This window comes from Mirounga angustirostris, unplaced genomic scaffold (assembly GCF_029215605.1).
Source record: "Mirounga angustirostris isolate CCGP_5_RB_7025 unplaced genomic scaffold, mMirAng1.0.hap1 SCAF_1, whole genome shotgun sequence".
Taxonomy (NCBI): Eukaryota; Metazoa; Chordata; class Mammalia; order Carnivora; family Phocidae; genus Mirounga; species Mirounga angustirostris.
Genome location: NW_026991709.1, coordinates 195311384 through 195336106, shown reverse-complemented (window position 1 = coordinate 195336106; position 24723 = coordinate 195311384). Strand labels below are relative to the sequence as shown.

Here is a 24723-nt window from a genome sequence, read left to right as displayed (position 1 = left end):
GAAACCAACCTCTTTTTTCTTCTTCTCGTTTTAGTTTATCTTCCTCTAGTTCTTTTGGCAATTTTTCCTTTTTCTCTTTCTCCACATCATTATGCAAATGCTTTGTGGTATAGCTGAGTGCTGGTGAAAGCAGGATCTCTCCATTTTTGCAGAGTTCATCACGAATTTTAATAAAAAACTGCTGCAGTTCTACCGCGTCCTCGTAGATTTCAGAATCTGTCCTATAAGGGCATCAAGAGCACCCATTGACATACAAGCTGCTTCTTTCACACACCTCACTTATATGTTTAACTCTACCCATGCTTCCATAACACGTTAATGGATGTAATGGTACTTCTGTACAGCAGGGTATCTCCTTGAAAGTTTTAGAAGAGAATCTGAACTGTTACCTCGGCAAGCCTCATGCCCACCAGTTTCCTCTTCCTTAAGACTCACTCCTTGTACAGCTCATGTAAAAGAAAAGGCCTCATACGGTTTTCTGGGGAGAAACAAGGCTCAAGCATCCGTTGATTTTGGCATTTTTGGGGGGAGGGGGGGCTGTCACAATCAAGGACTACACTGAGGCTCCACACCACGACACTTACTTGTATCTAATCCTTGGATTAATTTTTACCTTCTCTTAACCGAGGGACTAACATATAAACTATTGACAAAAGATTTAGGCAGTATCCACTTTCTTCTTTTTGAATCTCTATCATACTTGCCTAGGCTGGTAGGCCCCAGCAAATATTTGACCCTAAACTGCAAAGTCATGAGGGCATCCATCCTATAACACTTATGGGCCTCAGAATCAGTGTTCATGTTAGTTTCCCAGAAATGACTACATAATGCTGGGGAACCAGCAGAGGCAACACAGTGAAAGATGGGGGAAAAATGATCTGCCACACTGAAAGCTTTTTAAAGGCTCTTTCCTCATTTACAGAATGAGAGGACAGGACTGGGCAAAATCAGCCTCAGAATTCAGACTGGAAGAAATTCTTTTACTATCTCTAATCCACTGTGGTCTGAGGATGGCTTAAACATAATTCCATTAACTAGGAATACCAGGGTCTGAAAAATATTCACAAAGTAACCACAGACAAAGTCTTAGAGCAGTTATGGACACATTCTGGTCAGGGGGGAGTGGCAAGCCCAGTCAGTCACCTGCTGATACCCACCACTAGAGCATCAAATTTTAGTGAAACCTCCAGAATGCTTCTCCCCATCAGCCAAAGTGAACTGGCAAACAATCTAAAAACACTGCCAATAACAACCTAAATGAATGTTTCTGGAAAGGTTTTAAAAATCTTTTCAGGTTACAGAAATGCTAATACTTACAGGAAAGCAATAAAAATAAAACTGGTCAAGGGAAGAAACTCTTATTATTTTGATGCCTGTTTTCTGAACAGAGATGTCTTAAGACTGTTCACTTGACATTAAAATTCATTTTATAACAGCTTACAATTTTAAGTATAAAATTAAAAGTGAAAACGCACTTTTGGTAATCCCTGTTACAATGAAAGGGCAGATTCGTAATTCCATCAGGTCATGTTGTTTAGTAATGGAAGTGCTGTACATAGCCATTAAACATCTGACTTATCTTTCCTGTTTTATTTAAACAAAATAATATGAAGAATTCATTAATTAATCTGTGAGGCTCAGTGTTGCCTGCATGCATAAGAACAAAAACTCAAGATGGAAAAAGAAAATAACTCTTAATTCCCCTTAGCTGTTGGGTAATCTTTATAAGGCAGACATCCAGTAGAATGAAATAATTAAGAGCACAGGAAGCTCTTAGTGCTTCCCTTGTCCTTGTCTTCCCGAGGGTCCCCCTTCCTATTAGGTAGTCCGAGAACTGATTTCAGGAATGCTGCCAGCAGATTAGGAAAGCCAGTGGCTAACTGGCATGAGTCAGTGCTGTGCTGTTACTGAATACTGCCGATGGACAAACCACTGTCCCCTGAATGAACTTTTCTATGCCTCACTTTTCAGACTCCTATTCAGGGTGTAAGGTCCTAGGCGATGTTGAGTGGCAGTGGTGGATAGGGGCATGAACACTGTTAAAGATCAAAATAGAAACCTAGTGCCTATGGACTTCATTAAATTCATGAACTTAGTATTTTTGAGATATCTACCCTCATTACTGACAAAACGGATAAAACGATGGTTTATCATTCACTAAACTGATGCATGTCCACCTCAGCAGCATGGGGTTATACTTAAGTACCGTAAGCAGTCATAATACAACCTTCATTCACAAAGATAAAAAATGGCTTCCCTTAGTTTTACAAGGCTCTGGGCACAAGAGTGAAACTCATCACTGCCTCATGTAAATAAACGCATCAAGACTCCACCTTCTGGGCTTCAAAAGCAAATCAGGTCAACAATGGAAAAATGAAAAGAGCTCATTTCCTACAGATACAAATCTGCTTATTTCCTAAAACAGACACATCATCTATATAAGATAGACAAAGTTGCTAATGATCTAAGAGACAAATGCACTTTTGGAAGACTCACAGAACTAACCCCAAGATGTAATGGGGGCGGGGCAGAGGTGGAGGAGAGGAGTGACTTTAGACTTAAGGACTATTTAAGAAAACTGAGAACAAAAATGAAGTCTAAGCTCCATGAAAGAGGATTCGTATGTCTTGTCCACTGGTATATCCCAATATCTAGAACATGCTTATCACTGGTAGCCACTCAATTAACGTTTGTTGAGTAAGTGAAAATAAAGAATGCAAATTTTGACTGCAAGATGTCTCCCCATCTTTCTCTTCATTTCTAGCTCTACTGTTGAACATTAAGGCCATTTCCTAAATGTGTCACTCAGGCGCCTCTCCAATCTGACCCCAACCCCACCATCTCTTGAACACACCACATTCATTTCCTAACCCCGTGCCTTCACTCAAACCACTTGCCTTATCTACATCCCACCCATTCTCCCATTCCCCCCTGATACCTCAGGTCTTTTCAGAGCTCTAGCTCAGAGTTCCTACTCCTCCATCTTTACTACATATCAAGTTGTTGTGTTGTCTCACACCTGGAATTATCTTTCCCTAAGCACAGGTCCTAACCCAACTGTCGGACTTGGAGCTCTTAGACCACAGACCACAAGCCTGATCATCTACGGCTAGGCTCCGTGACTAGTGTCTTGGTGCCTGGCTCTGCAGTGGGGGAACAAGAAGAGCAGCCCCACTTACTAGCTGTATGACTTTAGGCAACTTACTTCTGTCTGTGCACTTCTTCAAATGCAAAGTGGGAAGATTATCACCTAGAATGGCTATTATAAGAGTTAGAGATTATCTAGATAAAGTGTTTCGCATGGTGCTTTACAAAGAGCAGGTGCTTAATAGGAACAGCAAACATTACTACTAATTTTTCTTTAAAGATCCAGAGCAAATGCAGGCTTCACCAGATTCCCCAGCTGGAATTACTCTACACCCACTGCCTAAAAGTCTCCTTTCAGCATGGTAGACTGTGAGCTCCAGGAAGGTAGGGTCTGTATCTTTAACTTTTTATATTCCCCCAAGTGACTCTAACAGCACACAGAAGACACACTGTAACTGCTAAACTGAAACTGTTTTAAGTCAATTATACCATTCTTGTGTGGCGAAGATATAACACAGATCAGAATTAAAAGGGAATTCAAGTTTGATGGAAATTTAAATTTGATTGCTTCTTTTAGTACATTTACTATCTGCAAAAGGCACTTAAAAGTGAGAAATCTGAGATTAAAAAAAAAAGAAGCAGCCTTTTTAGGAACTGGAAATGGTGATCAAATTTAAATTGGCTAACCTCAGATCAATAACTTAAGAGCTATTTTAATTTATTCAAAGCATGCTTGGATTGAACTCAAAGTTTAAAAAAAAAATCACATTACTATTTCTAATTATAAGCACTTCACTCTTTAAAAAAACATGTTCTGTAAAAGACTATAAGAGTTTATGCTTTTCAACAGATCTTCAAATTTGTCCTGTATTCCTTCTCACTGGCCCTGATCTAGATGATGCACTAGTGTGTCTGCTCTCCCCCACAGCATATGCTTGCTCTCTAGATGTTGTGGCAAGTAAGAACTCAAAACAGCACCCCACCAACTGTAACCATGTACCTAAGCTGAAACAGTATATCAAAGCAGAATTTTCTTCTGTTTTGCATTAACTATCACACCTCCTCAAAAAGAAATAGCTTTGAAAACCTACCGATTCATCCTTCTTGCCCTTTCCAAGACTTCAAACATATGCTCTTGAAATAAATCGAGCCGCCGGTAGCGATTATTTTCAACATTCTTTCTAATTATGTCAAATGTAAGAGGAGGTTTGTTTGGGAAGCTGGGATCCACAGCAGGAATTTCCGCTAAGGAATCACTGTAGCATCTTCCTTCATCATCCTGATGACTCATGACTGACACAAAAAGATTATGAATAAGTTCTTGAATCAGCAGGGTCACATTTGGGACATGAGAGTCCTCATCTCCCTCCAGGTCTCTCCGAGTTTCAAGCAGGACCTTGTGCAGGACAAGGGCATCTTTGTAGATCAAAGACTCAGGCTCATTGTATGTACAGGCATTGTTAAACATCATGACGAAGTCCTCAACCATGGAGTCTATATCTTGGTATTTGTTGGCCATCATGTGACTTCGAATTTTTTCCATGTCCATGGGCTTTTTAATGGTCAGATAGTAGTCAGGCAGCTCGGATCTAGACGGAAGCCTCAGAAATATGGCACTGAGGCGGCGACCCCTCTTATCAGTATAGTTCTTTACAGCTTCATAGACTTCATTTAGTTTCTGCTGCATTGGAGTCATGTATTTTGATTTTTTAGGAGAAATTCCACTCTTCCTACCTAAAAGAAGAGATTTAATGTTAAATGAATAAAATGAAATAAATGAACCCAAATTTGTATACAGCTGGTAAAGCATAATCATAAGAAAGGGAGTACTCCAAGTGATTTGTAAAACAGTTTAATTAGCATTTCTCTAAGTGAAGTATATCTAGCTTATGGACAAAGAAAAAACTGGAAACAAATTTAAACTGTTTTCAGTAATCATATTTTTAGTGAGAGAGTAATAAGCATTATCATGTTGAGATAGTTGTGAAAAGTAGAATAAAGCAAATGAATAGTTATGTGACATTCTAATTCCATCACCTGTAACATCCTTGAGAACTGAGATTTTTTTAAAAAAGATTTTATTTATTGATCCGAGAGCGAGAGAGCGAGCACGAGTGGAGGGAGGGGCAGAGGGCAGGGAAAAGGAGACTCCCCGATGAACAGGGAGCCTGATGAGGGGCTCAATCCCAGGACCCTGAGATCATGACCTGAGCCGAAGGCAAATGCTTAACCGACTGAGCTACCCAGGTGCCCCGAGAACTGAGATTTTTATCACAGGAGAAAAAGAGATCCAGATGTTGAAAAAGAACACTGAATAAAAATCTTGTAGCCGTAAATCTCAGTTAAGAGCATCAGTATGAACTTACGATGTATTTTATCTTTAAATATAATACAATCACACACAAAATTTCCTAGTTCTGTCCACTGAAAATCCTGGAAACAATGACCAATCCAGTAGCGGTATAATCCCACATAGTTTGACTATATTGGTCATAATTCTGAAATACAGATTTCAAATACTAACACCAGTAGCTCCTTAGCAAATGGCTGACTCGCAGTTGGCACAAGATGAGCCTCATGTATCTTGAAACACAAGACAGTAAAGAATCTGTCAACACCTTCTTACTGTGGTTATGTCAGTAGAACATAGCGGCCAGCCTAGGACAACAGGAGCATCAATAAGGACAACAACTGCAATGAGTTAAAACTCAGCAACACATCTAAATTTAGTAGTTCTTAATGATATATAAAAATGAACAAACGAACTGGGTAAATGTTGGGAGGATACTGGTAAACCAGTGCATTGCTTTGAAAACTGGCAAACAAAGGGGGGTAAGAATCTATCTTTTATCCTTTCAAAAAAACCCAAAACAAGACAAACAAGCAAAAATTGTACTACTGGGTAACCAAATATTGGATGAGGCAAAGTTTCTCTATACAGAAGTATTCCAGTTGGTAAATGAGCAAGGAATGATAAAATCAGACTACTCTTATTTTATACCTCTTTAATGAATTAATGGAGTCCGCATCAATCGCTGTTAACATGTGGGAGAAACGACAGCTGTTACAGGGCCACCCAATGGAAGACCATTCATCACCTCTGAAGTTGGTTTTTGTGCCAAAAGGAGGGGATGAGGATTAAATCTAATTTAAATCTGATCAAGGCTCTTGCTCCAACTACCAATTTAGAGGAAACACCAAGGACATTAGAACATGTAAACTATAGCAAAGGGATGCAATTGGCAAAGCCCAGACTGTGGGAAGCTACAGGACAGCCCCAATTTCTTCAACAAATAAACTGCAAAGGAAAAAAAAGAAAGACGAGAGGGGGATTTACAGATTAAAAGAAGTATCAATCAAGTGCAGTATGTGGACCTTATTTAGATTCTACCTCAACCAGACATTGCTCCAAGATGTGATGCAATGCAAGTGTAGAAAACCTATTATGTTATGAAGCAAGCATCCTTGCCGGGCTGATAATGAATCTAATCAAGCCTCTGGAGTAAATTTCCATTTTTTAAGAAATGAGAAGAATAAAGGGAAAAGTTAGCTGATATCACAAGAAAGTGAACTGATTAATCCAAAATTTGAAACTGTACAAGAAAGTGATCTGGTTTCTGAAGAGTCAGTGGCATGAGGATTAAAAAAGGAGGGGCTTGCTCTAGACTGTGAACAGAGGGCATAACAATCAAATATAAAGAATTTAATTAGGTCCTGATTTGAAGAAACCAACTGTAAAAATGCATTTGTGAGATAAGCAGTAAAATTTGAAAATTTGTCAGGTATTAGATGAAACTAAGAAACTGCTAATTTTGTTAGGTGCAATAATGATTCCATGGTTATTTAAGAAAATATCTGCATATTTAGAGATGCACACTCAACTATGTAGAAATGAAATGACATGACTGAATTTTCTTTAAAATAATTTAGAACAAAAAGAGAGAGAAAAGTGGATATGGGAAGTAAGTATGGCACGCTCTTGAGAAATGCTGAGTAACTGGTACATACAGGGCTTTGTTGTACCATTCTTCATATATGTTTGAAACGTTTCATAACACAAAATAGAGAAATGAAAAGGAAATCAACATTACACATTAAAATTTCCTTTCCCTAAACTTTAAAAAATATGTGTATTTATACATAGTTACTGTTAATTATCTATCATTTCCTAACTCAACTTACAAAATCACTTGTTTTTAAAATCTTTTTAAATTTATTTTTCAATTTTTTAAAAAGATATATTTATTTCAGAGAGAGCATAGGCAAGTGGGGGGAGGGACAGAGGGAGAGAATCTCAAGCAGACCCCCCCTCCCCCGCCCTCCGCTGAGCACAGAGCCCAAGGAAGCATGATTCCAGGACCGTAAGATTATGACTTGAGCTGCAACCAACAGTCAGATGTTCAACCGACTGAACCATCCAGGCGCCCCTTAAATTTATTTTTTCAAAGTAATCTCCACACCCCATGTGGGGCTTGAACTTACAACCCCGAGATCAGGAGTTGCATGCTCCATTGGCTGAGCCAGTCAGGCACCCCCTGGAATTAATTCTATTTTTAAAAGGCACTGTGTCCCTAAAAAGTAGAATAAAAGATTAACATTTCTGCAAACCTTCTGCATGCTTTTACAATTCTAAGAAAGGATAAATGCCTTAATGAGAAGGAATCATCACTTAGCAATAAATCATACCCCAAACTATTATAATATTCAGTTTATAGTCAATTCATATTAAAAAAAAAAGGCAGGGTCTGTTTGTTTTCCCCCTTTCAGCAAATATAGTTCCAAAGAATATATAACAATACCATTGTAATTTGCTTGGTATTTATTTTATTTATGTATTTTAAATAAGGCAGAAACCTCTTCTTTAGTTCAATACTATTAACTGCTTTTGTTGTCCTTCCTATCCTCATAGTTCTAATAAAATCACCCTCCCCAGACCACACAAAAAAGACAAGGGAGTTAACTTACAGTACAGTGGCTGAGCATCTCTAATTTCTCAAATTCTGTCTAGGATCTGCAGCTGGGATTCACTTTTAATTCTAATACTCAGCAAACAAACATACAAAAACCCGAATCTGCCGCTACACTCTTACAGGCATAATATATAGAAAAAATATCTATTCTTACTACTTAATATTTACAAAATGTCCACAGCATTTAGAGAGTAAACAAAACCTCTGACTTTATAATCTATTCCCCACATGCTTTCCACAGTTTAACTACTTAAAATACAGAGAGTGCTTGAGAGAAGGAAAAAACTCTCTGCTAGAGTGTGAGTTCAAACATATTCACCACTTAGTTAAGATATTATTTCAGTGAATTAGTACTCTATCCTTGACAGACTAAACTGAGTAACAAGCGTGAGGCTGCCTTACTCAGCTTGAGTTTGGGAGAAGCCACATCGTCATCATCAGGCAGCGGGCCCAGCTCTTTCCTTTTATCCTTGAGTAACTTCTCCAGGATGTGCGCGTCGTTGTACACCTATATTCCATAAATATATTTAAAATTATTTTCTAAAAAACGTTCTATTGAAGTAGAACATGCATCTATAAAGAAGTTTTAAAAACACACATTAGCATAGTTGGGAACTAAAGACATAAAGCTTGAGATCACTAGAGAGCAACCAAATCGCATCTCTGCAGGGTGGGCCTCATCCTCAAATGGTTTGTTGTTTAAGCTTTCCAGGTGATTCTAATGTGCAGACATGCATGCTAAAGTTGGAGAACTACTGCAGCAGAATCACTGCAAGTTTTTACAGAAGTTCTAAAACATAATTACATGTGTTGCTTTCTTCATAAATCTCTCTTCCACTGGACCCTCAAGGTAGCAATCTTAGCTCAATAGGAAATAAAAAGTATATGATAGTTGGACAGCAATACCTCAAATATTGTTAAATGGGATTTAATATCAGTCTGAATTCACAATCTGGCCTCTGATCTGTGAAAAGCAACAATCCCTGCTTAGGATCTCTCTCTGAAGACGGAGCCAAGGGTGGTAATACGTAGCCAAGAACAAGGTTACTCACCTAATGGCCCGTATAGCTACACCCCGCTATGATAGAGGGCTTGATCACAAGTACCCTCAGTGCGTACTTTACTTTGTAATAGCAAGAAGAAAGGAAATACATGATATTAAAGTTATTTTATTTCTGGAAGATTTAAAGTAGATAAAGCAAACTCGAAAAGGTATATGCACCCTCATCCATGTTCACTGCAGCATTACTTACCATAAAAAAGACAGGGAAGCAACGTAAGTGTCCATCAATAGATGAATGGATAAACACACACACACACACACAAGAATATATATATTTTTTTACGATTTTACTTATTTATTTATTTGAGAGAGAGAGAGAGAGAGAGAGAGCACAAGAGGGGGGAGCGGGAGAGGGAGGAGCAGACTCCCCGCTGAGCAGGGAGCCCGATGCGGGACTCGATCCTGGGACTCCAGGATCATGACCTGAGCTGAAGGCAGTCGCTTAACCAACTGAGCCACCCAGGCGCCCCCACACACAAGAATATTATTTAGCCATAAAAAAAGAATGAAATCTTGCCATTTGTGACAATACGGATGGACCATGAGGGCATTATGTTAGTTGAAATAAGTCAGAGAAAGACATACTATATCATCTCACGTATATGTATATTCTGAAAAACCAAAACCAAAACCAAAAAACCCAAGCTCACAGATAGAGAACAGCTCAGTGGTTGCCAGATGCAGAGGGTAGGGAACGGATGAAACGGATGAAGGGGGTCAAAAAGCACAAACTTCTAGATATAAAATAAGTAAGTCACAAGGATATAGTGTACAGCATGGTGACTATAGTTATTAATACTGTACTGCATATTTGAAAGTTGCTAAGAGAGTAGATCTTAAAAGTTTCATCACAAGAAAAAAAATTTTGTAACTATGCATAGTGACAGATGTTAACTAGACTTATTGTCATCACAGTGCAATATGTATAAATATCAAATCATTATGTTGTACACTTGAAACTAATGTTACACGTCAATTATACTTCAATAAAAAAATAGATACAGAATATGAAACAGAAAAAATATCAAAGAAGGAAGAATATATTATAGCTACACTGATAAGGAACTGAAAATCAAGATACTTCATAACAAAATCAATTACTTAGAGGTGCCTTTCTGAGAACATCCTGATTCTTATATAATCATACCATTTTGTGGACTATCCCTGGAGAAGTATGGCTATTGCGCGTAGTAACAATTGGAGCAAAGATTTTACTGTCACTGGCTTTCATTTGGGTGCTACGTGCTCTGCGTATGCTCTCTTGTTTAAATCCTACAATGGCCCTATCAGTATCTCAAGGGCACAGATAGGGAGAATGAGGCTCAGAAGAAGATAAGTCACTCACACGGGAACTGGCAGAGCAGGATTCAAATACAGGATGTCAGCTTACAGAGAGTATGAACCTCTAACCTTTGCAATGGATTGCCATGTTAACAATTAAGAAAAGACAAAGCTAATCATTGAGAAGAGCAACCTAAGGGAGGGCCTCTAAATCCGGTCTCTCAAAATGCATTATGCTACCAGCACCCAAAAGAAAACGTGCCCACCCCAGGATTCCCACACATCCTTACCTGGGAGCCCTCCTCGTTGTAGTGCCTAGCGTTCCGGAACATCAGCTTCATGTCTTCTATCATTCCCTCTTCCCCTGCATACTTGTCATTGCGGATGTTATGTTCAATTATTTTCAAATCCATTGGCTCCAATATGATTTTATAATAGTCAGGATAGTCCTTTTTGGATGGTTTAACCATAAATAGATCACAAAGTCTTCTGCCTGAACCTGGCTCACGAGCTTCAAGAACAACATTGAATAAGATTTTCATTCGCTGCTTTCTTATGTTCTTTTTACTGTTGAGGGGGGAGGTAGAAAAGGGGAGAAATGAAAAGAGGTTCAGTTTTCTTCATACAGGGATGAACATGAAATGAAAAATTAATCATGTGGGAAGGTGCTTCATGATGATAATTTATTGATTACATATGCCACAAACACAGTAAACATGCTGGCAGCTATAAGCAAATATAGGAGAATTTCCAAATAGTTAAAACATAGTGACTCTGGCAGGAGCAGCCAATGAACACCAGACAAACCTGTTTAGAATATTTATGAAATGCAATGCTTAAGAACAAACTTCTCTAACACCCAAAGAAAATGAAATTCTGTTATCAGTTGAAATATGTTTTGGTTTTTTTTTAAGAACATAGCAAAAATGGAGTAAAATTACTGATTCCCTGTTACTAATAGTCCCCACTTCAAAAAACTAAAACCAAACACACAAAAAGAGAATGTGCCATCTCTTAAGACAACCACTCTGAACACCTGCATATCCTGGTTACCAGGAAAGAAAGGGAGGCTATCTGCAAGACTAGAGTCTCTATAGTGGGAATAAGTCTCTCTTGCATTTATCTTGTCTAGGTCAGTCCCTGCTTCCTCCAGCTCCATGGGCATTATTCCAACAACCCAACCTAGCTTAAGGAATAAATGCTCTGTGGTTCACCTGAGCTCTTGAATAATTTTCATCCTTGAATGTGAGTCCCTGTCTTGTTCTCCAAATTCTCCCAGTGAGATGTGACACTAAGCAACAGATGTGCGTGGTGTGGAACAAAGTCAAGGGACCACAGATTAGAATCCAAGTTAAAAAGGAGCCCAAGAGAACAGACAGGCTGTCTCCTATTTGTTGAGGAAAGTGGCTCAGAGAGGATAAATGACTTGCCAAGGTGAGTTGTCCAGTGAATTATTAGAAGAGATAATCTTCCAGCATGATTTCTGGCCCACTATTTGCATGTTTTCAGGACAATGATAAATTCTAACCAGACTCAAGCCAGCAGTCTCCAGATGAACACTCAGGTAGGTAATAAAAAGAAATGATTTATGACTTAATTTCTATTCAATAAACATTTATAATGTCATATAATGTAGTACTTAGAGATAAGTATTTTTTATGTTTCCTGTCTTATAAATGGAAGGAAGTTCATTTCTGAAGCAAACAATGTGGCTAAATGGGTCTCCTAGTCCAGGGACTCACTCTACTGCTGGATCATAAAGAGGCCAAAGGCCAGATATTTTCTCTCCAAAGTTCAAAATATGCTTTTTTTAAAAAAGAAACAAAACCCCAATAAAGAATTAATTAACAGACAAGAAATATCTTTCTTTAAGTCAAGCTTTAAAAATGTGTCAGAAATGCCTATCTTCCAAGCCTGATGGAGCTAAGACAGCCTGACAGTGGTCAGTTAGGAGGGAAAAAGGACCTCCGTTTCCTGTGCCTTCACTCAGACTGCTCATTTCCCTTGGGTAATCTTAAGTGGCTCCAGGATCATTTCTGTCATTTTCTCCTCTTAGTATTTTTGTGTCTCTGTGTCAAGTAAGTAATTGTTAGATATGTTAGGAGAAGTTTCATTCAGTGGGAACGATTTCCCCAAAGAGGCATCTGGGTGCACTGGTGTGAGAGCAAGAGTCCTCTCAGTCCAGGACTCAGTAGGTGGATAATGGAAGGGGAACTTGGAACAGAGCTCCAAACCACAGAGCTCCACATGCAGGCAGAGATTAGAACACAGATGACGTTAACCTTCAAGAAGCCTCTAAAGAAAAATTTCCGAATCTGAATTTGACATCACAGAAATCTATGCTTAAAACTACTAAAGATAGTTAAGGTTTCTTTAGATCTCACTTGTGGGGGTCAAACTATAAAATGAAAACTCAGAAATCCCATTGTGAACCTGTGAGCTTAAAAAAATCTCTCCAATAATCAACTCAAAATGAAATCGCTCCTCAATCCAAGAATATCACACAGAACTATTCAAGGTTTCTTTCTTGGTCCAGGTAAGCTCTCTTCCCTTCCTAGTTCCAGTATATCACCCCCAATCATCACTGGACTTTTCTGTATGAAGCTACAAATACCCTACAAATCTGAGAGTGGGTCTAGGGCAGATTTTTAGGAGTTTTTTTAAAGAGGAGGGAAAGCTTTTTTACTGAATTTTAGGGAAAATGCCAACAAAGTAAAAGAATGGAGAGTGGGATAGCTCTGACACCAAGCAGCTTTGAATGGGACATATCCAAAATGTGAAATCTGGGGGCTCCTGGGTGGCTCAGTTGGTCAAGTATCTGCCTTCGGCTCAGGTCATGATCCCGAGCTCCAGAGACTGAGCCCCGCATTGGGGTCCCTACTCAGCGGAGTCTGCTTCTCCCTCTGCCCCTCCCCCTGCTTGTGATTTCTCTCTCTCTCTCAAATAAATAAAATCTTTTTAAAAAAATGTGAAATCTGAATTTATTTAAGAGACTGCTCTAATAAGTGAAATGTATTGTTTTAGGACTTTTTTTTAAATTCATGTGACAGAGAGAGAGAGAGAGAGGGAATATGAGCAGGGGAGAGAGGCAGAGGGAGAGGGAGAAGCAAACTCCTCGCTGAGCCAGGAGCCTGATATGGGGCTCGATCCCAGGACCCTGAGATCATGCCCTGAGCTGAAGGCAGACGCTTAACCATCTGAGCCACCCAGGTGCCCCTGTTTTAGGACTTTTATTACCAATAGTATCCTCTCCCCATTTGTATCATTTATTCACTCTTTAAGAGTAATGTGTAACTGGTTTCCATCCTCAAGGCAAGCAAAACTTTTGTTGTTAGGGTCACTTACAACCTTCTCTGAACTGGGTAAACCCAGTTTTGTTATTTTGTTGACATCTTTCCTGATCCTTACATTGCCTTTGACACTGAGAACTACTGGCCCATTAGTTTTAATCTGGCTATCAGAAAAAAACTGAGTTAAATTTCAGACTCTTCTATAACAACTATTATTAGCTTGGGTGGTTGGTGTATTTGCTCTATCTTTGTCCAATATGGATGCCAAACTTTATTATATCTGGGACTTTTGAAAGCAACTTCAAATACTTTCTGAAATGAGATAAGAATTACAAAAAGTCAGAAACCATATTCCCCTAATTGGTACTTTCTGTTTACTGTTTTCAATGTCACTTTGCTTTTCAGATTCTTCTTAGAACCCCTCTATGTATCTTACCTGTCCTCCTCTCCCACACCACTAACTGTAAGTAGTTTGTTTACTCCTCCCCATTTTGGAAAAAGTACATTAATCTCAGACCTTGTAACTGGCATACTCACTCTTCTTTTTTTAATCAGCACCTTTAAATATACTGAAGTAAAATATATGTTAAGAGAGTTCAAAACCAGGCCTGTTTATCTTTGTGCACTTATGGGTGCCACACTTAAGGGGACACCAATTCAGGTAATAGGCATTGTTATAATAAATATGCAGCTCTAGAATTTTATGGGAGATGGGCCATGAAGGGTTCTGTGCTAACAAAATCATTATATTACAGTGATTTTCCAACAAATGAAAGTGTCTTGAGAAATGGGTGCTTTTTCTAGCTTGCACAAAGGCTAGAAGCTACAAGAGGCTCTGTTCTGAATCTGATTTTCCAGGGCCAGCACTACCACCGTTCTCCTGACTCCCAACCCAGCTTGAAACACGGCAATCACTGTCACTTTTTGCTTCTCTTAGTTTATCACTGCACCTAGGCCCAGTTCTAAGGGCTTTAAACACATCAACCACCCAAGTTTTAGAGGAACCTCCAAAGCCCTTCTGGATCTCATCTTTCCTTTCAATTTTTCATGCCACAGTGTTAGTCCTCACTCTCATACTTTGTGGCTGACTATATTCTCAAATGTCCTTAACATTATACTTCCTCTGAAGCTATTATTTGTTATTATATGTATTCACATTTGCATATATACACACGAAATTCCCATTTATGGTCATAGCTAACACTTCTACCACGTGCCAGGGGCTGTACTAGTAAAGCACTATATGTGTGATGTCATTTAATCCTCAAGCTCTAAGAACCAGGTACACTTACTATCCCAACTTTGCAGCTGGAAAACTGGAGGATTACAAGGGTCAAGCAAATACTTAAGGTCATAAAGTGAACAATCAGAACTAAGACCTGAATCAGCTGATAATCACTAGGCTGCTTTTATGATGTTCCTCCCTTTCCCAAAAGTCGGCACTTACCGTGGGCCTCTCTACCCTGTTCATAGGCTCCCAGGTCTCCCAGCATTTAACTCCCTTATCCTAGAGTTTCGGTGGTGTCTGCTGTTAAGCTAAGTAACCCCAAAGGTTCTCTCCTTTACCAGGCTGGCTACATTCACTGCATCTTCAAGTCTTCAAGGAATAAAACCTTTTAATAAATAAAACCTTTTAATAAATAATAAACCTTTTCTAATGAGTTTCCCAGACTAGTAACAGAGGACTAAAAACAAAATGAAATCTACTGAGCCTTGACGTCAACAGGAACTACTTCCAGAAAATAATCAGAGTTGGATTTTGAGTACTAACTGCACCTAGGCCCAGTTCTAAGGGCTTTAAACACATCAACCACCCAGGTCCTCACGATGATCTTACACAGGTATAGTTATCGACTCTTTTTTCAGATGAGGAAATTGAGGTGAAGCTCAAATCACAGAGCTAATTAGAATAACTAGGATTTGAACTTGGGCAGTTAGGTTCTAAGAGCTTGGGGTTATACTACTACTCCAGATGCCCCACATTTCTATTTCTACTATTACCGAGAATTAGTACCATACACACTATGAATGATGTAAGAGAAATATAACCCATGGTCTTTTTCTTAAATTTGTGATCTAAGAAAATCTTTCTTAAGGAAAATATTAGGAAGAAGATAATTGATAACGCAGTAATTTTGTAGAGTGGACTGCATATGGGAGAAACATGCAGATAACTTTATAACATCTAACTTGCAAAGAAAAGCATGATAGGGAAATCATATTTCCTAAAGCTCTTTGGGCAGTCATATATATAGTTCTATAAAACTACACAAGTGTGTACCTTGTGCAATTATTCTATGACATTGCTCCCACATAATTTGTTTTCAACCTGCCTTTCTTCCTGGCCAGTAAGTTCCTGGCACGTGGAGGTGATGCCTAAACATTTTCCTTTACAGCCTGTGAGAGCGGAGTCTGGTGTTCCACAAGCAATTGACACTCCACGAACGCCAGAAGGCTAAGGTGAAAATAAAAGCACCACACAATGATGACTAGGACTATAACATGGCAACTCATAGGCTGTTTTAAAAATCATAAGTGACATGCAAAAGAATGGATGCTTTCAAAGAAATAAAACATGGGCAAGATCAGAGACTGACAAAATGTATTCATGCTCGAGAAGCACTAACCCAATGCACAGGTGCCAACTCAGGCTGATTATCACCTGGACTGTCAACATTGGTTTTGATCCCTCCACCATCCCCAATGTGTAAAAGACATCCCTGAAAGGGCATCAGCATCTGCCAGCCTCTGGACACTGCTGATGCCATCCTATTCTCAGCCGCTACCTTCTGTTGCACAAGCACAACCACAATGACTGGTGAGAGGGCTTGCGGCTGCTGGCAAAGCTAGCAACAAATAAAGGCTTCAGAACATATCAAGGCGAACTAATTCTGAATTTATTCTACCAACTATACTTCTAAACTATACTACTTTCTTTATTCATAAAAACAACTGGCACCCAGGGCGCCTGGGTGGCTCAGATGGTTAAGCGCCTGCCTTCGGCTCAGGTCATGATCTCAGGGTCCTGGGATCGAGTCCCGCATCGGGCTCCCTGCTCCTTGGGAGCCTGCTTCTCCCTCTGCCTCTCTCTCTCTCTCTCATGAATAAATAAAGAAAGAAATCTTAAAAAAAAAACAACAAAAAACTGGCACCCAAATGAAAGCTTATTTCACATGTTTAAGACTTCACTTTTCACCTAATCAGTACTGACCATGCCACAGAAGTTATACTTTTAAAAATACGTTTATGCATAAAAAAGGACTGCACACCTGGAGAGCCTCCTGAGACCCAACATCTCACTGTCAAGAGTGTTCCTGGGAAAGCAGAAACAAACATTACATGTGAAGAGAAACAAAACAAGCAACATTGGAGGGTCATGTACAAACCAAATACGGTTGAGAAAAAAAGAGGATTATTCAATCCAAAGGATAAAAGATATTAAGAATACTTGGAACATTTTAACATGGATGACAGCAGGTAGACTTTTGGGGAAAGGGGTGGGGGAGAAGAATGCACTCCCGGAATGAAGATAACCTACATTAATATTTTTCACTCTTTGATATTAAAAAAATAAGGCAAAGATAGAATCTACACAGTATTTAGGAGTTAAGTGGTACTTGTAAAACCTGGCCCTGACTTCACTGGACAAGCTGAATTTAACCTACCAGGCAGCTGTATTTGCCTGAATTCCGGAAAAGTCTATTTCTTATTAGCAAAACCTAACATAACGAGCTACCTTCTAAAAGGCTCGTTAATGTTTCTTTCTTTGCCACACAGTTCAAAGCACAGATAGGACTTGCTTCTCTCAACCTCTTAATGTCCACTCATGCCTGTATTTCAAAACCAGGTATGTTCTTTTATTGCTTTAGCTATGATTTATATTTGTTCTTCTCTTATTTGTGTTTTTCACTTTATTATTCAAAACACTTCCTAGGAAACCTGTTCACAGAGACGTTTTATCTGAAGTAGGATTTTATGATTTCAACAACATAATACTTAGTTTTCTTGTTGCGGGAGGTTTTAGAGTAGTAACTTCCCTGTGATTTACTTGGGTTGCCCCACCAATACAAGCCACAGAAACAGAGAGGTCATTAAGGATCTGGCCTGGGCTAATGCTTCCTCAGAACTGTTGTAAGGCTCAACTAGTTTCAGATCTCTCTTTCCATTCAGTGTTGGCACTAACTGTACCATCACTTTTGCCTACATTACCTTCTTTTGTCTTAGAAGTTTTTATCTTTGATGGGTGACTGATCTGGAAAACACAGGTGATGCTGTAGTAGAGTTATATAATTACACTCAAAGATGTCCTTGATTTGATGTCTCTGATCTGGTTTCACATTTTTCTCCGTTGTCCCTGGTATAACAAGGAATTAAGAACTTGGAAGGATGAAATTCATAGGCCAGTAATGGAGGAGACTCACATCTCAGGGTATACCAATCAATTTAGTTACCATGGCATAGCACAGCAGTTACTCTCAAAACTAAAAAATTTTTCCCAAATGCTATTTATAAGAGGAAAAGATAGGGCAGCTTCTCTTTCGTAAACCACTTTTTTAAATCCTCTGATCTTAGTGGATCTATTAATGCATGAACAAAACAGTGTCAACAGTTACTAGTGACTCCTACATTCAACTCTGGATCTGTGCCCGCTACTAGTGATTAGCTTATTTCTTGTTTACGGTGTTCTCCCTGGAGCAACCAATGCTACAAAGATGGTGAGACAGTTAAGGCTGAGGGAGAATATGGTGTTCCACAAAGACTGAGCCAGAGAAACTCTGTGTGGGAGGCGTAGGCAAAAGAGATGTTCTCGCAGGATTCTTTATAGGAGTCCAGCCTCAGAGTCTTACAGTGAGGTGCCCTTCCACAGAACCCATGAGAGAAAGGAAGGGTGAGGGAAGTTCGGAGAAAGATTAGAAAGAGAGAAAACCAAACATCTAGCTTAGCATTTTATGAACTACAAGAAGTTATGACGTAGTTGTCTGCAATCTGACACCCTTAAAATGGCAAATAAAGATCAGATTAATAAGGAAAAACAAAGACACAGGAGTATCAGCGACTGACTTCCCTGCAGTGATAGTACTGAAATGTTTTGCGATTCACCACGTAGAAATTACCGCAACTAGATTTAAGTGGCACTCCTGAAATGCCACATGAAGGCAAAATGGCCCCGACAGCCAACAGAGTAACGTGCTTTGCCGAGCCCCATAAGTAGCTATCACTTTCATCCACGTGGTCTACAGCCATTATGGCACTTGGCCCAATGGCAGTGCTGCTCATACCACTCACAAATGAATTCTAACAGAAAACCTGTTAGCAAATAATTAGAGCTTATAAGAGAATTCATACCTGACAGCTTAAAACCACATTTTTTCTGCACTTACCAGAAACAAAGTCATAGACACAGAGCTGTCTCCGCCTAGGAGAAGAACACGTACCTTTTCCTTTTGGCGCTACCAGCATCAGAGGTGGCTGAAGAAATCATGCTGTCTCCATCCTCAAGGTCGTCCCTCCTGGCAAGCTCCTTCTTCTTTGCCTGAAACAGAGCAGACCCTGGAGTCAAGCTCTCCCTGCTGAATGCTCCTAGAATATATGAATTAATATTAAAGAGCCAGACGTATCAGATTCTCTTGGAAAAATACAACCACAGGTAAGGTGCACAAAATTAAAGAGTCAGTAAACATTTTCAATAACCCAGTTTAACAAAAGCTTGCATGACCTACAGAAAAGTAGGTTAAAAACTGGATCCAGAGGGTTGAGGAATCAACACTAGCTCAACTGTAAGACTACAACGGCACCAGCTTGTTGAAAGCGCTGAGGCAAGTTGTAGGGGTGTCCTGCCATTTTTAGGTGAAGCCAACTAAAGACAGTCTTTGATACCCTGGACTTCTTCAGCAATGGTGTGGCGAAGAAGAAAGTTTAATGTGAGACGTGAAAAGAAGATCTACTTTCAACACATGCATTTTTAAAGACCTTCTGCCAAAGAGCTGAAAGTCCAACCATTACGGACTCAGGGAACGCATGCGCAGCGCTGAAAGGCAATACGTGAAATGTGCAGCACCAATGTCACGATCGACTACACAGTGAAGATTCTCCAGGGTTATCTAAAATTGCTTCTGTTGCTTCCTTGCTCTGAGATTCTCTTTGCAGAAAGATTCTACCCAAAACTGACAGACACAATTTGTATTTCATATCTATGCCTTTCTTCAAAACCCCTAGATCACCCATGACTCCCCGTGCCCACTAAGATGTGCTCTCAGAAAGGATCTGATAAATTCTTAAACACTGTACAATGATTAATTAGCTTTAAGATGTTCTTTCTCCTAGGACCAATGTACCTTAACAGACACAAGTCTAGAACCAAAGAAATAAAATCTAAATGATAGAGTATCATCTGTGACTGGAGGGAAACTTCCTGAGGACCCTAAAATGACTCCCCAGGCACAAATCCCTGCTCCTCCCACTCACAAAGCTAACCCAGTCTAAATTATTATTTCTACTCTACATGGTCCTGACAACTCTAAAAAAATATTCAGCAGTACTTGTGGTTGAAATAAATGATGTGATATTGCTGGGAGAAATCACACATCTTAGAAGTACACACTCAAAGTTTGTAAAATTATTTCAATTATACATACCACAGTTAAGCAAATCCCAGGAATCATACCTGCATGACCTGCTGCAATTTCAGAACTCGCTTGTAGATGGCTGAATTGGGAACATTATAGCGTTTGGCATTTTCAAACATTAAATTCAGATCACACTCCAAATGATCCAAAGTTTCATATTCTTGGTTCTTTAGCTTTGTTCTGTGAAAGACAAACACATGACTACAATTTACCTTTACGAAAATGATGAAACACCCTTACTGAAAATCTAGTACAAAAATCCTAACAAGCACTAGCTGACCTCTTTACTTGTGATACTGATAAGAAGCCTAGAAGGGACACCTTCAAGATAGAAAGGAGGCAAAAGCACCATTGTATTTAGGCAGTATGACAGTCTACCTGAAAATCCAGAACAAAACACTATAAGAAGTAATAAGAGGACCTAGGTGCCAAGGTGGTCAATTACAAAGCAAATATATTAGCAACAACCCTAATGGAAAACCTGTTAGTGGTTAACATGCAAACCCCAGAAAGAGAAAAAAAAATCAGGGAGGTTTTAAGATACCTTAATGAAGAACCATGGTGATCTAGCCTCTTCATGAAGGTTAATGAAAAGAGAATGTACTCACAATACCACGAAAGGGGATATATATATATATATATATATATATATATATATATATATATATATATACACACATATGTATAATGAAGAAGTCTTAAGATGGTAAATGAGAGGCAGATATGTCAGAGTCCATTCACTACTTTTCTTCTAATACAAACATTTGTAACTAATTATGATGGCTTAAAATTGACATTACTTATTTTACTTAAAAGTCTTAAGAATTCTGATATCTTTTAGACACTATGGCTATTGCTAATGCCAACTCTCATGAAGTCCCTTATATATTTTACTTTAAAGATTTCTTTATTTATTATTTTAAAGAGAGAGAGACAGAGCATGAGCAGGAGGGGCAGAGTGAGAGAGAATCTCAAGCAGACTCTGCACTGAGTGTGGAGCCCAACGTGGGGCTCAATCCCAAGACCCTGAGATCACGACCTGAGCCAAAACCAAAAGTCAGATGCTTAACCAACTGTGCCACCTAGGCATCCCTATATTTTTTTAAAAATATTTGAGAGAGAGAGAGAGTGCACGGGAGTGCATGCATGGGGAGAAGGGCAGGGGGAGAGAGAGATGCTCAAGCAGACTCCCAGCTGAGTGGGGAGCCCGACGCAGGGCTCGATCCCACAATCCTAAGATCACGACCTGAGCTGAAATCAAGAGTCAGATACCTAACAAACTGAGCCACTCAGGTGCCCCATGTCCCTTATACATTTTACACAAAGTGAAAAGTCACAGTGTGCCCTAACTCTGTATGCACATAGGATAGACGTTTAAATCTTCTGACTGAAGCACATGCACACTATATGCAGACTCCACGTACTGTTTAAAAAGATACGAACATTAGAGAACATCTCGGGAGTGAAGCAAACACCTACGCACAAACTCAGCTCTCAGTACCAGCCTACATGGCTAGCACCTAGAATTTAAATTATAGCCTCAGACTTATTCCTGCCAACTCTGAGTAATGTGCTGAGTATTCTCAATACCCACAAAGAACAGATGTGGAACTCAAACTTGTAAATGACAATCTATAATAAATCTGCAGGTATTTATGAGACTGATGTTCATCAAAAATAGAGGGGGGCAGGATAGGCACAATAGGAAATAAAAGATGGGGATGACAAGCCTCAGCAGTGGAAGGTGGCATATGGAGCCACACTGTCTAGCTCCTGCCCACTCTTCTATTTTTGTTGCCCCTTTTTTTTTAATGATTTATTTTAGAGAAAGCAAGAGAGCGCATGTGTGCGTGGAATGGAGGGGCAGAGAGACAGAGAGTCCTAAGCAGACTCCTTGCTAAGTGTGGAGCCTGAGGTGGGGCTCAATCCCAGGAGTCTGAGATCATGACCTGAGCTGAAACCAAGAATCGGATGCTTAACTGACAGTGCCACCCAGGCAGCCCTATTTTTGTTGCTTTTGATGACACTCAACTATCATCCTCCTGCCAACAAATCTCCCTAGGACTGTGCTATATAATACATTAGCCACTAGCCACATGTGGCTATTTAAATAGAAATAAAATTTAAGGGTGCCTGGGTGGCTCAGTTGGTTAAGCACTGCCTTCGGCTCAGGTCATGATCCTGGAGTCCCTGGATCGAGTCCCGCATCGGGCTCCCTGCTCGGCACGGAGTCTGCTTCTCCCTCTGACCCTCCTCCCTCTCATGTGCTCTCTCTCTCTCATTCTCTCTGTCTCAAGTAAATAAATAAAATCTTTAAAAAAAAAAAAAAAAAGAAATAAAATTTAAAATCTAGTTCCTTAGTTGCACCAGCCACATTTCAAGAGCTCAATAGTTACATGTGACTAGTGGCTACCATACTGGACGGGGCAGAGAAAACAACATTTCCATCATCACAGAAAGTTCTATTTGGTCAGCATTGCTGTAGATTTCCGTGTTGCTCTGAAGTAGAAACAATGGAAGGTAGTCCAGCTCCTGTCAGGCACCACTGGCCATGCGTCCTTGGGAAGGAGGTAGATTAGCCGTGCTAAGAGCTGACCCTTCAGAACTCTAGTGTGCTACCAGCTAGGCCTCAGCCATTTCTCTATTCCTCACACTCCCCTACCTATGTGCCAGACAACTGTCAAGAAGTAAATTTAAAAAGGGGGAAAGGTGCAGAATTCCTGACTTAACCAAGCAAGGTTTCTATTAGGAAATTCTCACTTAGAAGAAGGTTGTAGGCAGATGATTGAGTTGGCTGAGAATATGTCTTCCTTTACACTGAACTCATTATTTTGACTAAAAAAAAAAAAAAAAAAAGACTGAGGAAGAAAAGAAACTAAGGACAAAAATTGTTGAGTGAATGGGGCGCCTGGGTGGCTCAGTCATTAGGCATCTGCCTTCAGCTCAGGTCATGATCCCAGGGTCCTGGGATCAAGCCCCACATCAGGCTCCCTGCTCAGTGGGAAGCCTGCTTCTCCCTCTCCCACTCCCCCTGCTTGTGTTGCCTCTCTTGCAGTCTCTCTGTCAAATAAATAAATAAAATCTTTAAAAAAAAAAATTGAGTTAAAAGGGAACCTCTCGACATCTATAAGACTGTCACTATCTTTTCCAAGGCAAAGAGTATAAAAGACAAATTTCTAGGCTATTTTCTTAATCAGTGGCAGCTTTAATTTCCATGTTACTTTAAGAGGATCAAATAAACTGACTTTCTATATCCTATTTGGGTACAAAACCTCCAAAATTTGCATTAAGTAAAAACACCCTAAATTTTACTGATCAAATAATGAAAACAGAAGTTATAAATGCAAAACCATGAAACATATATTGTTAGCAACTTTATTTTCTAGAATCCAGCAAGTATAAGATTTTTAATTCCTACTATTTGAAAGGTTAGTTATCTGTCCTGATAAATACCAGCTTATTCTGATTTTGCCCAGTTAAGATATATTTTTACCTTGTTGCCTCTATCTGGGTATACGGTAGAACCTAACCTGCACGGTGAGAGTTACGATATTACTTATTTCCTATTATTATTATTATTATTTTTTAAGATTTTCCTTATTTATTTGACAGAGAGACAGTGAGAGAGGGAACACAAGCAGGGAGAGTGGGAGAGGGAGAAGCAGGCTTCCCGCCAAGCAGGGAGCCCAATGCGGGGCTCAATCCTAGGACCCTGGGATCATGACCTGAGTGGAAGGCAGACGCTTAATGACTGAGCCATCCAGGCGCCCCTATTTCCTATTATTTTTAATGACGATGCAGTGGTTTCAGTATTCTGTCTGAATTCCCAATGTTTGTTTTTGTTTATGTATGTATGTATGTATGTATGTATGTATGTATTTAAAGTAGGCTCCATGCTCAATGTGGGGCTTGAACTCATGACCCTGAGATCAAGAGTCGCACTGCTCTACCGACTGAGCCAGGCAACCCCCAATGATTGTTTTAAACAGAATGGGGAAACCAAGATGAACCATCTTTCAGGTACTGTTTCAGCTAATGAATTCTCTAAGAGCTGCCTATGCTTATTCTGGGGACTCAACTTTAGATACAAAATTTAAATAGAATTAAATTGTTGTAATTAAAATATAAGAAGTATAAGCAGAAAGATTTTTGTGCTTTGCTCAGCTCTAAGAAAATGACCAGTTAAGTTTTGAGCTGCATGACTCTTTATAGTCTATAATCTGACACACAAATGCCTAGCTGGAATACCTTTTGCTTATTTGCCTTGACTCTATTACAGTACAAATAATACCATTCGCATTTAATCAAATTTATTTCTCACTTTTCACGTAGGAGTGACATGCAAGACATACTCTAACATATGAAAACATTTTTACCTTTAATATCCTTATCCATTTTAGCAAGGA

At 39.4% G+C, this 24723-nt stretch overlaps 1 protein-coding gene across 22 annotated transcripts in view; it reads right to left on the bottom strand.

Moving 5' to 3' along the window:
* PBRM1 (polybromo 1) overlaps positions 1 to 24723 on the bottom strand; it is a 116692-nt gene that overhangs the window by 47122 nt on the left and 44847 nt on the right. For 11 of the 22 annotated variants that reach the window (XM_064595270.1, XM_064595285.1, XM_045862193.3 and 8 more), the window contains 7 exons: positions 20356 to 20497; positions 19127 to 19224; positions 16961 to 17005; positions 10692 to 10968; positions 8460 to 8565; positions 4179 to 4821; positions 10 to 221 (listed from right to left, as the gene is read on the bottom strand). In XM_064595270.1, coding sequence (XP_064451340.1) covers positions 10 to 221; positions 4179 to 4821; positions 8460 to 8565; positions 10692 to 10968; positions 16961 to 17005; positions 19127 to 19224; positions 20356 to 20497 — 1523 coding nt within the window. The remainder of the gene's footprint in view (positions 1 to 9; positions 222 to 4178; positions 4822 to 8459; positions 8566 to 10691; positions 10969 to 16960; positions 17006 to 19126; positions 19225 to 20355; positions 20498 to 24723) is intronic. The other 11 variants (XM_054504695.2, XM_054504694.2, XM_054504700.2 and 8 more) reach the window with 1 other exon arrangement.